Source organism: Cynoglossus semilaevis, chromosome W, assembly GCF_000523025.1.
Source record: "Cynoglossus semilaevis isolate Cse_v1.0 chromosome W, Cse_v1.0, whole genome shotgun sequence".
Lineage (NCBI taxonomy): Eukaryota > Metazoa > Chordata > Actinopteri > Pleuronectiformes > Cynoglossidae > Cynoglossus > Cynoglossus semilaevis.
The window spans coordinates 921,402-936,533 of NC_024327.1; the positions used below are offsets into that span (position 1 = coordinate 921,402).

A 15,132-nucleotide genomic window follows, 5' to 3' on the forward strand; every position below is an offset into this window, starting at 1 on the left:
TGCTGAAGAAAAATCTCTTTCAGGGATTGAAATGCAAATAGAAATGCAAATGTTTGTGGATGAATGTGTACTGCCATGCTTCTCTTGTGTTTGTTACAGACAAAAACACAAGGAGGCAACAGGATGTGAGATGAGACCAACACCTGCCAGATGCACTAAGCGTATGATGACAATCCCGATGATGATGATGATGACGATGAAATCCATCTTGCAAAACACCCATGCTGGGTGTGAGGACTACTGCCAATGTTTGCATCATCCACAACCCTCCGGGCAGGTGGAAAGAATGGACTGGACAATAAATCACCGGGAAATCACCAAGAAAATCCTCCAACTGGTGTTGTGCTCAAGAACGAAGGGCCAAATCGTTCAACTGAGCCGTGAACCGGATTGATTATACCAATAATCTTTAAAACTGGTGCTGTGACCCAGATTGAAATATAACAAGAATCTTTCATGGCCTAGAAGGCTAGGGTGGATGCTGAACTTGACCGACTGGAGAAGGCAGGCATAATCACACCGGTTAAACACAGCGAGTGGGCTGCACCGGTGGTACCTGTAGTAAAAAGAGACAACACAATTCGCTTGTTCGGAAATTACAAATTTACTGTCAATCAAGCTGCCACTACAGAGACCCCCTACCTTGAATTGAGGAGCTGATGGCCACTCTAAAGTGGAGGGAAAATATTCTCAAAGACTGACCTTGCCTCAGCGTATCAGCAAGTCCTTCTGGAGGATGAGTCAAAGAAGCTACTGACCATCAACACACATCGAGGTCTATTCATGTATAATAGGCTAGCTTTTGGAGTTAGCTCTGCCCCCTCCATTTTCCAACACATCACGGAGAACCCCATGAAAGATCTGGATGTAGTTGTTTATTTAGATTACTTGCTAATAACTGGAAAAACTGAACATGACCATTTGCAAAAGGTGTTACAGAGACTCCAAGAATGTGGCTTGAAGGTGAAGAAATCGAAATGTGAGTTTGGGAAAAAGCAGATTGAATATCTGGGTCATGTATTGAACAGCCAAGGCATTCTGTCTCCAGACAAGGTAAAGGCAATCAAGGATGCACCAGCGCCCTCATCTGTGAAAGAGCTGAGAGCTTTTTTGGGGCTAGTGAATTACTATGGACGATTCATGCCAAACCAAAGCACAGTGCTAGCTCCGCTCTACAGACTGTTGAAAGATCAGGTAGAGTGCGAGTGGAAGAGACCTGAGCAAAAGGCTTTTGAACAGTGCAAGAAGTTGTTAACGAATGACAAGGTTCTGGTACACTATCATCCAGACGTACCTCTTACACTGGCTTGCGATTCATCAGCTTATGGCATAGGGGCTGTCATTCAACATGAAATGCCATCAGGAGAAAAGAGGCCGATTGCATATTCGTCACAGACGCTGGCCCCTGCTGAGAAAAACTATTCTCAAATTGAATAAAAGGGACTGTCATTGATATTTGGTGTTAAAAAGTTTCACCAGTATTTATGGGGAAGGGAATTTAAACTAGTGACTGATCATAAGCCCCTGCTGACTCTTTTTGGAGAGCACAAATGTCTACCCACTATGGCTGCAGCTAAAATTCAAAGATGGGCAATTATACTGTCTGCTTATGATTATACAATTTAGTACTGTGCATCAGGAAAAGACAGCAATGCAGATGGACTTCCGAGAGTTCCCTTGCCGGAAACAAGCGATGCAGGGACAGCAGCCATATCTGAGAGCATTCACGCACTGCTAATGCAACATCTAGAGCAGGCACCATTGAACGCTGACCAAGTAGTGCGCGCTACAGTACATATACAGACAACACGCTGTCAAAGGTTCTGAAGTTCATCGTGAATGGTTGGCCTAATGACGTGGATACAAGCCTGAAAGCCTTCCACACGTGCAGATGTAAACTGTCTGTTGAGTGTGGATGTGTCTTTTGGGGCACCCAGGTAGTGATACCTGAGAAACAAAGGAAAATTGTGTTAGAAGAGTTGCATTCTGGTCACCAGTGTGTTGTAAAGATGAAAGCCCTTGCACGCAAGTATGTGTGGCAGCCTAAGATTGATGTAGATCTAGAGCAGGTCTGCAAAGCTTGTGAGTATTGCCAGATACCTTGAGATGGAACAGCGGATGCCTCGACAGGTGCTATTTCACCCAAGGGAGTTTCCGGGCCAGAGCTGGAAAAGACTACACATAGACATTGCCGGTCCATTCTTAGGTCACTCTTTAATGATAGTGGTGGATGCATACTCCAAGTCGCTGGAGGTGTTCAGAATGCCCAACATCACTTCGCAAGCCACCGTCACAAGATTACGGAGACTGTTTGCAGCATATGGTCTTCCTGAGCACGTTGTCACGGACAACGGAACGCAATTCACGTCTGAAGAATTTAAGACCTTCATGTGGCAAAATGGAATTCTGCACTCGACCAGCGCCCCTGGTCACCCTGCCAGTAATGGTCTCGACGAAAGGTATGTGCAGACAGAAGTGTAATTAAAAAGCTTGGAGGACAAGATCTCTGTGTTCCTGATGCAGTACCGCTGTACTCCAAATTGCACTACAGGCCAGTCGCCCGCAGACTTGTTTCTGAACAGACATATGTGACAGTGTGATCCAGGACATGTCAGCAGATGATGTGCACAGGGACAGTGATGAGGTGCCAACTGCATCTCAAAACTTACGTCGCTCAGCCAGAGAGAGGAAGCCTCCTGAGGGCTATGACCCTTAACATCCAGATCAGTTATTTTTGCTAATTAGGTTCATTATTGGACTAAGGGTCAAATGGACTGTTTTTAATTAACACTGTTCTAGCACAGTGTAAAAAAAAAAAAAAAGATGTTTGTTACATTGACATCTGTTACACTTTCTGGTTTGAGTAATAATGCACTGATTTATTAAGTTTATATTAGTGTAGCAAAAGAGTACTTTCATTTAAAAAGGGGGGTGATGTGATGTATTAAACTTTTGAATTTAAGTATTTTGGTAACTTGGTTGTGCCGTAGCCCAATCGTCTCAGCCTAGCTAGGGAATGCTGGGATATCTGTATTCAATTCTTGTTTGAGCAGAGTAAAGAACGAACGTGCAGCAGGAGTGCTGTCTGTCTACTGTGTGTTATTTAGTGAAATACACCACAGCTTCAAAGGGCGTATCCTGCACAACCAAAAATAGCTGTTATAACGGAAATAGTTGTTGATCCTACAGCAGAATCTTGTCTGACTATTGTCTGGCACTGTTGCATGAGTCAAAGTTAGGTATGTTACTGTTGTTGGCCATAGCTGTAATGTTTAGTTCAGCTGCAGTCCATAGAATAAAACACTGATACATAAATGGCTTTTATATTTTACTTACCATGTCTGCCAAAGCAATATAGAGAAACATTCCTCCTGCAAGTGCGAAGATCCAGTTTGGGGAAAAGCTGTTTCTGGCCAAAATGCCAAAACCCATACCCAGGTAACAACAACAGGCTGATAGGAAGTTAAAGAATAGAGCCTGCTGCTCATGCCAGCGTTCATAAGAATCACAAAGTCCCCTGGATGACAAACAAAGACAAAGAAAGGAAAGTGGAAAGTGAACTACTGCGACACAGCACACCACTGCACACAACAAAATGTGACCTCTGCTTTTAACCTATCACCAAAGTGAACAGTGGGTAGCTTTAAGCGCAAGGGGAACAGTGTCTTGCTCAGAGCACCTCAGTGGTAACTTGGCAGCTGGTGGACTCAAACCTGATGCCTTCCGGACCCAAGTCCACTTCCTTAACCACTAAGCCACCACTGCCCCTTTCAAGACATTTCATTGGATTAAAAAAAAAGTTGACAAAACTTCTAATTGTGATGATTTTTCACCCAAAAAACATATTATTTTATCAATGTTATCAATTATATGTGAAAACAGTTTTCTTCTTCTTACCCAGCTCATGGGGGAACTCCTCACACAGGATGGTCACAGAGGTGCTGATGCCCTGAAAGACAGAGGCTGTAAAGGAAGCCCCAATGGCCAGACCATCGATAAAGTTATGCAGACCATCACTTAATGTGATCATCCACGCCAGCGTACTGATGTCTGAATAATTGGTCCCCTTTAACCAATAGCAGCCTCTGCCTCCAGATCGCCCCCCGCCATCTGTGCTCTGAGAGTCCTACAGAGATGATGGATGGAGGAACAACATGCACGTTTTTTTAAATAAAATGCTGGAGTTAAGGGGAGAAAATATAATACTCATATTTCAAAAATGAAAGTTTTCTCTATGTCTTAAAGTTACAATATTAACGTTACAATTTTAATCGTCTCCTTTCCCATCTGTACCTGAGGTGTCTGTGCAGGACTGAGCATGAGTTCACCCTCTCCTGCATCCACCTTGCTGACAGGCAGACTATTTGCTTCTCCATTCTGCTGGAGCTTCTCCTTCTCACCATCCTCCAAGTCCCTCTCAGGTGCACTTGGAAATTGACTCTGGCCGTGGCTCTGAAAAACAGAGGGAAACAACCATTTATATCAATGTACTTAATGTAGCTGTATAAGAACTAGTGGAAACATTTTAAAAGTGACAATATGTAAATGAATACAATTATGTGACTGATAATTACTGAACACACAGGTAGTACAAACCTAGATTATGTGCACACACACAGACAAAGGACTTGGACTATTTTCCACCCTTCAAAATGTGTAAAATTATGCATTCAAAAAAGTAGGAGCCATCTTAAGCTAAATATATCCTAGCCTTGAAATAAGCCTCTTAAGTAAGTACTGTGGTACAAATGTAAACCCACTTCCAATGGATTTTTGTAAACAACAAGACACCTGACCATCTAATGTTCAGAGCTGATAGTTAATAATGCTTCTATTTGTTGGTGTCACAGGGTAGAAATGTGTACTTACCCCATGTTTCCGTTTGAGAAGCACTTTCACGACCTTTTCAGTGAAGAAGAAAAGGTAAAAGCCTCCAAACACCACTGCAGATTTTGATACATAAAAATCCACCATGGGGTCAAATCCAAAGCCCTACACGGAGAAAGGAAGACAAGGTTAGTTCCTTCTATTCAAAGTCAAGTCAAAACATTACTCTCTGGCATATTTTTGAAAGATCTGTTTAGCATGTTGGGTAGGCATCATTTAGTGGTTTGGAAATGACAGCACAAAAAACCCTACGTTTTGATTTATTGCTGTAAACGTAAAAGGAAACCTAATTTACATAAAATGATTTTTTAGATTGTTTGTCTAAAATACACTAGCTAAACCTGATTTTATAAAAAAAAGACAGTAAAAATTTCTAGAATATTTTAATAAATGTCAACACATTTATGAAAATGTAGTCACTGGTGTCTATAAATAATCTCATCAATTGTGTCAGAAAAAGACATTTAACTGGCTTGTTACATTTTTGTCATCATTTTGTTGTACAAATGGCCCTGCATAGTTGCTAATTTTAACGTTGACCCTCGTCCCTTGAAAATGCGTTAATATCGCGTCGACAAATTATTTGACAGATTAAAAACAACACAAAAAATATCAGGCAGTGACGACTTCCAATCAAGTTTGGTTTTCTCGCGTAAATGGGTGGAACATTCCTTTCGATTGGATCTCGGTTGGCTTGTCTCGCCTTTGCAGTGGTGGCTTAGTGGTTAAGAAAGCGGACTTGGGTCTGGAAGGTTTCAGGTTCGAATCCACGAGCTGCCAAGTTACCACTGAGGTGCTCTGAGCATGGCACTGTCCCCACACACTGCTCCCTGGGCAGCTCAAAGCTGCCCACTGTTCACTTTGGTGATGGGTTAAATGCAGAGGTCACATTTCATTGTGTGCAGTGGTGTGTGTCACATTCACAAGGAGTTCACTTTACTTTCCTTTCCTTTCTTTTTTTTACGCAACAAACCAAAGCCCTGATTCCAATCAGAGAAAACTTTGCGATTTTGAGCAGGGCAGCTAATCGAAGCGAACGTACATCTGGCGATAGCGGGAAACACACTAGGAAGCGTTTAAGCCAAAAGTGGGGATATTCTTGTGCACGCGTGACCAAAACTTTTTTTAATGTCAGAGAAAACAACACATACTGTATACCGTGTAAAACAATTGACTCAGGAAAGGAGAGGGCAAATTTGAAGTGTCATCTGCTGACATACAAAGGTTTTTTTTTTTTGAGGCTTAATTAAGTAAAAGTCACGGTTGCCTCTTGACAACATTTTATTCACACTAAAAATACACGTTAATAATTCAAAGAAGATGGGATGGTAACAGCGTATAAATAAAACTAACTATAAGATCACCTTGCCATTTCTGTCCTTGTTTTAATTTATATAAACTGTATATCTGTGGATGTGTACATGTAAGGTAGCTGTAATTATTTAAAGGAAAATTTTTAATTTAATTTCAGTCAATGAAAATCATACACACTGGCACTGTAGTCAAAAGTCGGAGACCAAATCAAAGTTGGTTGTCAAAATTAACACTGCCCCCTACATTGTCAAGCCTAGCCGCCTATCACCTGCCTACCAATATAAAATAGTAATGTTTTTATAAAACTTTATAAAATTTTCACCTGTTTTTTCTATAGCTCAATTAGTAAGTTTGGAATTCTTTCTTCTTATCTCAACATATGTCAATATGCAAACTATATCCATCTGTCTCTCTATTACATTTTGTAATGACAGGCTTCAGGTTTCAGTTTGTGTTCCAGTCATAAGGTTCGTCAGTGGATTATAGTGCATTTGGGAAACCGAGCAGCAGATCAGAAACTGTTTTTGTGCGTCATTTTTCTTAAGAATATGCTGAAGTTAGGAGCATCAGTTCTCCTTTCTGTCAGACTTTCCTGTGTTGTTTTTAAATCTGCGATGGAGCACTTTATTGATGCATTGATGATTGATACATGTCTGGAGAGTGAGGCTGTTTACGCTCTCTTCACTTAGACACATTCTGGCACTGATTAATTTGAAAGCAGCAGCAGTAGTTTAAATGTAGATGTGATTCCTTGATCAATGATGTGTCATTTGTAAAGTTAAGTGATTGAATGTGAAAAAAAGTGTGGCTAATCAAAACTTTTTATTCATGTTCCAAACTCCCAGTCACAAGGGTTGCTGTGCATTTTCAAAATCTTCAGTAACTGTTAACGGTTGCCGCAAAAAAAAAAAATCTGTACTTAAACTCTTAGCAAAATCTTAAAACGAATATCATGGCTAATGGAGCATCTTGTGGTTGATTCTTTGATCAGGATTTGATTTGGCTCGGCTGGCCTGGGAACGCCTTGGGGTCCCCCCAGAAGAGCTGGAGGAAGTGTCGAGGGAGAGGGAAGTCTGGGTGTCCCTGCTCAGATTGTTGCCCCTGCGACCCGGCCCCGGATAAGCGGTTGATGATGGATGGATGGATGGATTTGATTTGGCATTGGGACTTTTGATTAAGCCTAGTTCTTTCTTCAACATGTAAAACACAGATCTACTGTACATGTAGAATCTGCACAGCAAGCCTGCTCTGAGCCACAGTGAAAGATGAGTCACAGCAGCACAGACCCTCTTCTCATCAGAGGGACTGAGGTGGAGAGGGCAGAGAACCACAGATTCCTGGGACTGCAGGTTACATCTCACCTGAGCTAGACTCAAAACACCACAGCCACGGTAAAAAAAAAGGCCAGAAAAGGCTCCACTTCATCAGACTGCTCAGGAAAGCCGGCCTGAACCACCTACCTCTCACCAACGCCTACAGAGGACTGATAGAGAGCATTCTCACCACAGGCATCACTGTCTGGTATGGGAACACCACACAGGCAGAGAGGAAGGCTCTGCTAAGAGTAATAAAAACTGCAGAGAGGATAATCGGAACAAAACTTCCTTCCATGGAGAACATGTACACCCAGCGTTGTCGAAAAAGAGCAGAGGGGATCATCAGAGACCCACCCCGCTCACTCTCTGCTCAGACACAAACGCAGCACATACAACCTGAGACACAGCAGAGCAGACAGTATAAAGAACCATAGAACTAGCTTCTTTAACAGCTTTTTCCCAGCCACAGTTAGAATGATGGCAAATCAAAAATACTGTGTAAATTAACAAACACCTTATCAAAGCAATACTGTGCAATATAAATAAGTACAATATGACTCATGCCGCTGCCATAATGATTCACTGTCGGTCAATGTGCAGTTCCCTCCAATGTTAAATGTATAGTTCCATGATAAAATGTGCAATACTCTTAATAGTGCAATACTCTCTGCCCCCACCTCTCTCTGTTTACCTTTCCCCTGTGTCTCTCCCTTGCTGTGCATTTTCAAAATCACTTAATGTTAACAGTTGCTGCAACAAATGTATCTGTCAAGTTGTACCTAAATTCATAACAAAATCTTTAAACCAATATCATAGCTGATGATGAATCTAATGATTAATTCTTGGGTCAGGATGTGATTTGGTAATGGGACCTAATAAGACTATTAGCCTTTCATTAGCCCATTAGGTAGCACCGCAACTAGTACTTTAGTCAAATGGCAAAACTAAACGTATATATATTTATATATATACACAGACAGGGGAAGTGAGAATATATACCAAAGCTGTATTGAACATCTAAGAGATTAACCACTAACACTAGAGGGAGTCCAAGTACCAACAGTGGTATGCATACCCTAACTTGAGAACCACTGATTTACACAGGCTGTTAGGCAACAAACACTAAAATGCAATTTAAAAGTGCTTATAATTTCTGCTAATCTCTCCGAATAATTTCTGCCATTTACATGAGTGTGGGATCAGCTTTACAGACAAACCTCCTTGACATTTGGTTCCCTGCAGAGAAACAAAAACCTTATCAAGCCAAAATAAGCAGCAAGTGTGAGGTAGGCTGAGGGCAGTAGAAATGAATGAGAGCCTGCAACGAACTTAACTTACAAGAACTAGATAAAGTACTTTTAAAAAGACAGAACTGTGGGTGCCAGACTAGTGAGGCCAGAGCAAAACAACTAAACCATGAATTTTAGGGCTGCTGCACGTAAGCTTGGCGTTAATGAATCCATGGTGAGACGTTGGAGACGGCAGCGGGAAGAAGAGAGCAGCGCACCTTCAGAGGCAACTTTACCTCGGGATGACAGTGACACGGAGAGCAACACTGACATAGAGACTAAAACGGTATGTGACGAAGTTTTTCTGAGGCTGGTCAACTCCGACACTGAAGAAGACGACTTCAGCGGTTTCAGTGTACAGGAGGAAGATGAATAAAGCCATCAATTACTTTTCTGTTTTGTTCGATCGGCACTTTTACTGCCGTGTTACAGGCACTGTTGGAAACAATCAGTTCAGGTATATAAATAAACATTTACGGTACAAAATCTTTCTGTGTTCCTGTGTATCCGGTAAATATGTCATTCCTCAACCTGGATATCGGTGGCTTATAGTCCGGTGCGGCTTATATGTGTAAATTTATATATATTTTTTTTTAAATAGTGGGTGTGGCTTACATTCAGGTGCACGCTATAGTCCGGAAAATACAGTATATAAAGATTACAATTCTTTAGCATTTTATTAATGCTACAAATAATTGGCCTATGATTATTTATCCGGGGTAGGGGTTACGAGAGGAAGTGGAAACACAAAAAGGCCAATACACATAGAACATTTGATCCTTTAGTTTGCTGACAAGATAGTTTCTTGATCTTTCAAGGACACTGATTGTATGGAGTTACAAAGGATCAGATTTCCCTCTGCTCAAATTATATTTGTCAACAAGATCTCTGCTACGCACTAGTTTTGCTGACTGTGAAGTACAAGGGATGTTTTGTTGTAAGTAAGCCTTGGTTCTGACATATTTGTGCTTATTTTGTTTTGAATTGGCCTTAACTGTCCTTCATACCACAGCTAATATGCAGCAGGATAATATTTTGGACAGTTTAGTTCTGTATATAAATCTAAAACCAAATGGGTAGCAAGTTAGTCCTCACCTTCAGCATCTGAGGGCCTGGGGGAGGTGTCGCTGCTCGACATCTTATCTGTCTGCATCCTGCAGGTACCAGCACCAAGCTGCTGCAGCATGGTTGGACAAAGCTCCTGCAAACCTTGTCCGTCCAGCCGTGACTGCTCACTTATGCTGTAAATAGCCAATGTGTCCGAGGGCAAGCACTGGAAATGAGAAGTAGCCCCTTTGTCAGTATGACCTTTCTAACTTTGAACAACAGAATAACACAAAATGCATTATAGAAAAAGCACTACCACACACAAAAACACCCAAACAAAATAATAATAACATTGACATGGATGATGCATAAAACATACAATAAAAATGAAATTTTTGATAGATGATAAATAGACCTACTACTGGTCATAACTTCACTTAGTTATAAATTGGTAATTAAAAGTACAAATCTATGGAAGAATCCAAATTGTGTGTCAAAATTGTATGTCAATTGGTTTTTGCACACAAACTAAATAACAATAGTACAATAATACTGTACTAACATACCCTGAAAAGGGGTTTAAAATTTAGATAAGAGTAATTATCATTTTAATCACTAAGTAAAAGTCTTTCAGTACCAGGTGTGATGATAAGAAGCAAATGCACAAGGAGAGACTCGCTGAAAATGTAGGTCTGACAGGTACAGCACATCTATCATATATAATGACTGAAAATGGCTAGGTGTCAAAATCGATCGTGACATAAGAAAGATTTCCAAGGATGACAGCAGCCATTCCAGTGACTCATGACTACACCCAACATGTGTGGGGAGACAAGGTCCTCAAGAGCACTTTTAATTAAATTTTACAAAACCAGAACAAAAACAAAACCAGATGTACAAGCACAGCATTAAGGCTAGTTAAACAAGTTATTTTCTGTGATCGATTTTAATTTGAAAATGTTAGACATTTTATGTGTGATGCAGTGACCAAAAGAGCTGGAAATACTAGGAAAAAGGACTTAACTGTGGAAGCTATGCTAAATATTTCAGCTATCTGGATGCCATGACTCTGGCTGGATTACCCTTCTGCTTCAGAGTGCTAGAAATGCTAGTTTTATATTGGATCCAAAGAAATTGCAGTTCGATTACTTGTGGGAGGGGTGAGATTAAGTTTTACCTCTATTTTGGTGTTGAACTTAAACAATTATAATTAGCAGATTACATTCTTCTCACCTTGGAGCTGTTGGATTTAGGTAGGGTCCTGTTAGTTGTGTTAGCCACATTGCTGCCACTGATACCATCAGCCTGATCCTGGCTGAGAAGGGACAGCAAAGATCGTAGCTGGGGCACTGTGATGGTGGTGTTGTCACCATATCTGGCCAACAGGTCCTGCAACACCTGGGCAGGAGACAGATTCTGGCTTTCTCCCTGAGCTGTCACAAAGTCCAAAGGACACAGCAACACAGCCAGGGCCACAACAAACATCATCTGTGATTGGATTGAGGCGATGGTGGTTGTGATACTGCCATTAGGGAACCACATAAGCATGGCTTTTTCACTGGCTGGAACAGCAGTGATCTGTGCAAAACAAAAAATAAAAGTCATCAAACAAAACCAGCCGAAAGTGAAAGATAAAGTCACAGGGCTGAAACTGTTGGAGTTATAAGTTGGAAGCCTTAGTTCCTAGTTTTGTAAGCAGGTGATATAAACAAATCAGAAACTTATGGTAAATTCCAGAAAAACAGTCTGCTTTGATAACATTTTCTGGAGCCTTTGCAGTTGACTTTTAATTCCCATAATGACAATTATTATTTTGTGTTGAAACATTAAGCTGAGCTAAAACAAATCCGTCATTCACAAACCCCCTCTGCATAACCTTTACCCTCCAACGACATCAGATCAGTAAAGGACTAGCATGTCTGCCCTGAAGCTCTCAGTCCATCTAGTAATGCTCACAGGTTATCTTCACACAAAGTAGAAGGGGGAGGAGGAGGCTGACATAGGCTGAAAAGCAAGCTGTAAGCTTGAAAATGCCAGAAGACAACACAGGACTCCTCAGGAGCTCAGTGAACTGTGAAGGAGAAAAAAAAGACAGAAACAAGTAAGAAAAACACTAACTGTAGGCAAAGATATACATGAAAAAACTAAACTGTGGTTGTAAAACTATTAAAATGTTTTGATTAGAGCAGCTGTGGTTGATTATGATTAATCACAGACTAATCATAAATAGTCAAACCATAAATATATAGTGTTATAATACAATGACACTAATGTGCTCATGATGATGATTGTCAGACAATCAAATTGAATGCTCCTTAAACACACCCATTTACATGCCCCTTCTGCATAATATTTTCTCCAGATGCTTTAACAACACCTGATCAGTGAAGTATCCGCGTGTCTACTCCGAAGCTTTCAGCCTATTTAGTATGCCCGCAGGTTACCTTCACGCAAAGGAGGAGGCTGAAGTAGAGGCTGAAAAGTGAGCTGTGGAGAAGCCAGCGAAGGACTCCTCAGGAGCTCAGTGAACTGTGGAGGAGAAAAAGAAACAGAAAAAACCCCACTGGTGAAATAGAAGGACACAGAAGCCAACGGGAGAGGTGGACAGAAAAATGAAATATGAGCTTCATCCAACATTTCTGAGGTTCCATTTATTCCTTAACCATCGATTGGCCTACTTTAAATTTCAATCTGACACTGAGGTCAAAATAAGCAACTGCTACAACAACCCCATCATTCCTTTTTTAAATTGAACATCTTTAGAAAAGGAGAGGCGCATTAATTGTCCCACAAAGAAATAAAAGAAAGAAACATTCAGTCAAGTCAATTTGCCTTACAATTCTACCACTCTTAAAGTTTGATAGTACTAGGTTCTAAATCAAATCAAATCAAATTTTATTTATATAGCCCACATTTACAAAATACAGTTTGTCACATGGGGCTTCACAGGGTTGGTAACATCCTCTGTCCTTAGACCGTCAGCCAGGGTAAGGAAAAACTACCGAAAGAGAAACCCTTTCAACAGGGAGAAAAGAGAAAGGTAGAAACCTTAGGGAGAACCACAGGTGACGGATCCACTCCCTGGACGGACAGACGTGCAATAGATGTTATCAGAACATACATTGTACAAATACATAAAAACCAATGAAGAAAAAAAAGCTGCAGTAGTGGTAGTGGCAGTAGTCCTGTGCTCCTCCTGTTCACCGGTGGCAGCAGAACTGTAAAAGAGTGGGACCAGTTTCCTAAGTGTATACATGGTGGTCGGTATGAATATAGGACAGGACAGAAGAATAAAGTAAGACCGTAGAGTCTGTGTCCTCATTATAAGTGCAAGATGAAGTGAAATGAAATGAAATGCAATGCAATGCAATGCCCCCCAGCAGTCTAGGCCTATAGCAGCATCTTTTTAGACTGTTCTAGTCGGGGCATGTTTAATCTAATTTAGGCTATAGGCTATACTATACAAATGGGTTTTGAGTCTCACTTTAAAGGACGAGACAGAATCTGACTCTCTTACTGAGAGTGGGAGCTGGTTCCACAGGAGAGGAGCCTGGTAACTAAAAGTTCTACCACCCGTTCTATTTTTATTTATTTTAGGGATGACCAATAGATTCGAATTTTGGGAGCGCAGTGATCTATTTGGTTTGTATGGGGTAATTAAATCACAAATGTATAATGGGGCTTGATTATTTAGGGCCTTGTATGTGATTAAAAGTATTTTAAAGTCTATTCTACTTTTTACTGGGAGCCAGTGTATTGAAGCCAAGACGGGGGTTATATGTTCTCGTCTTCTAGTTCCGGTCAGTATGCGTGCTGCCGCATTCTGGACCAGTTGAAGGCTTCTTAAGGACTTATTGGGACATCCTGATAGTAGCGAATTGCAATAATCCAGCCTGGAGGTTATAAAGGCATGGATTAGTTTTTCAGAATCTGGTCGTGATAACATTTTTCTAATGGATTTAATGTTACGTAGGTGGTAGAAGGCTGTTCTACAGGTTTGGTTAATATGTTTTTGTAGTGATAAATCCTGATCAAACAGGACACCCAGGTTCCTTGCTTTACCACAGGGGACTGGGGTAGAACTACCTATGGTTATAGTTAGATTTGACAATGGTGCTCTTATATGTTTAGGCCCTAAAACTATGACCTCAGTTTTTTCTGTGTTAAGCATTAGAAAATTCTGGGTCATCCATGTCAGAATGTCTCTAAGACAATCTTGGATTTTAATTAAGGGGTTTGGGTCATCTGGCCGTACCGATACATACAATTGGGTGTCATCTGCATAGAAAAAAATCAATAGAGATGTGAAAAGAAGCCTGTCTAAGACACAAGAGACATACTTTCAAGTCACAAGGTCACCTAAAATAGTGTCTTAATATTAAGAAAAGAAAAAATATATTTTGTGACAATTGTATTCTGTATGTAAGTTAATGTTATGCAAACTTCTAAATTAAAGCTAGGATGGTTAGAAATACTAATATTTCTATAATATATAAATTAATATTCATAGCTTTTTAATAAAAAATAGAAACAGTTCAATTTTATGAGGGGTAACATTTTTACTCAACAGTGCAACCAACGACCCCTCGATATGTTCAACAACATTATAGTTTTGTCATTGAATACTAACATCTTTATCTAAACATGGAACTTTTACTTACTGTACTGTACAATCAGTACTACCACAGATGCCCAACCTAACGATCTATACCGCGATAAATAGTTCAATCACATTGTTATTGCAAGCATACATGGTGCATTTACACATAAAATGTTTATTACATTGTGGTAATTTAAGTAGTAACTTCTATAACCAGGATTGGGGTAGCTCACTGTTAAAATGTCCTTTGTTTCTTTCAAATTGCTTCAGGCAGAAATAAAGGGGGACATTCAGGTGAACAAAGGGGAGGTTGTGTTATTGTTGCTATTTAAAGCCCCAATTGTCAACTGGGATGGCTGGACGTCCACGTTTACATTCCAAACTGAATTTAAAGATAACAATGGGGAAAAATGTATTGAACAAAATTCAAAATTTGATGTAGCTACTTCTAGTAGCAACGAGACATTTATTTAGCACCAGTTACGTTTCGAATATAGCCCATAAAAACCGCGGACGAACCACGACGCTTAAGTTTGAAGTTAACCGGTAAAGGTGGAATATGAGACTGTCTTAGACTGTCTTTCGCATGACATGGATATCTATACACTAGCTTGTCATTAGCCGTGACGATTAGCTTTACCCGGTGAAGCTGCTGGTTGACGTCGACTTCTCTCAATGA

At 40.5% G+C, this 15,132-nt stretch overlaps 1 protein-coding gene across 1 annotated transcript; it reads right to left on the reverse strand.

Moving 5' to 3' along the window:
* Positions 1-11: 11 nt before the first annotated feature.
* On the reverse strand, positions 12-12,823 carry LOC103396889 (zinc transporter ZIP14-like). The gene is given in 8 exon segments (XM_025052905.1): positions 12-3,485; positions 3,488-3,517; positions 3,898-4,126; positions 4,294-4,452; positions 4,870-4,992; positions 9,894-10,079; positions 11,087-11,924; positions 12,231-12,823. Coding segments are annotated over 7 exon segments (1,263 nt in total). The 5' UTR covers positions 11,459-11,924; positions 12,231-12,823; the 3' UTR covers positions 12-3,321.
* Between the last annotated feature and the right edge of the window lie 2,309 nt (positions 12,824-15,132).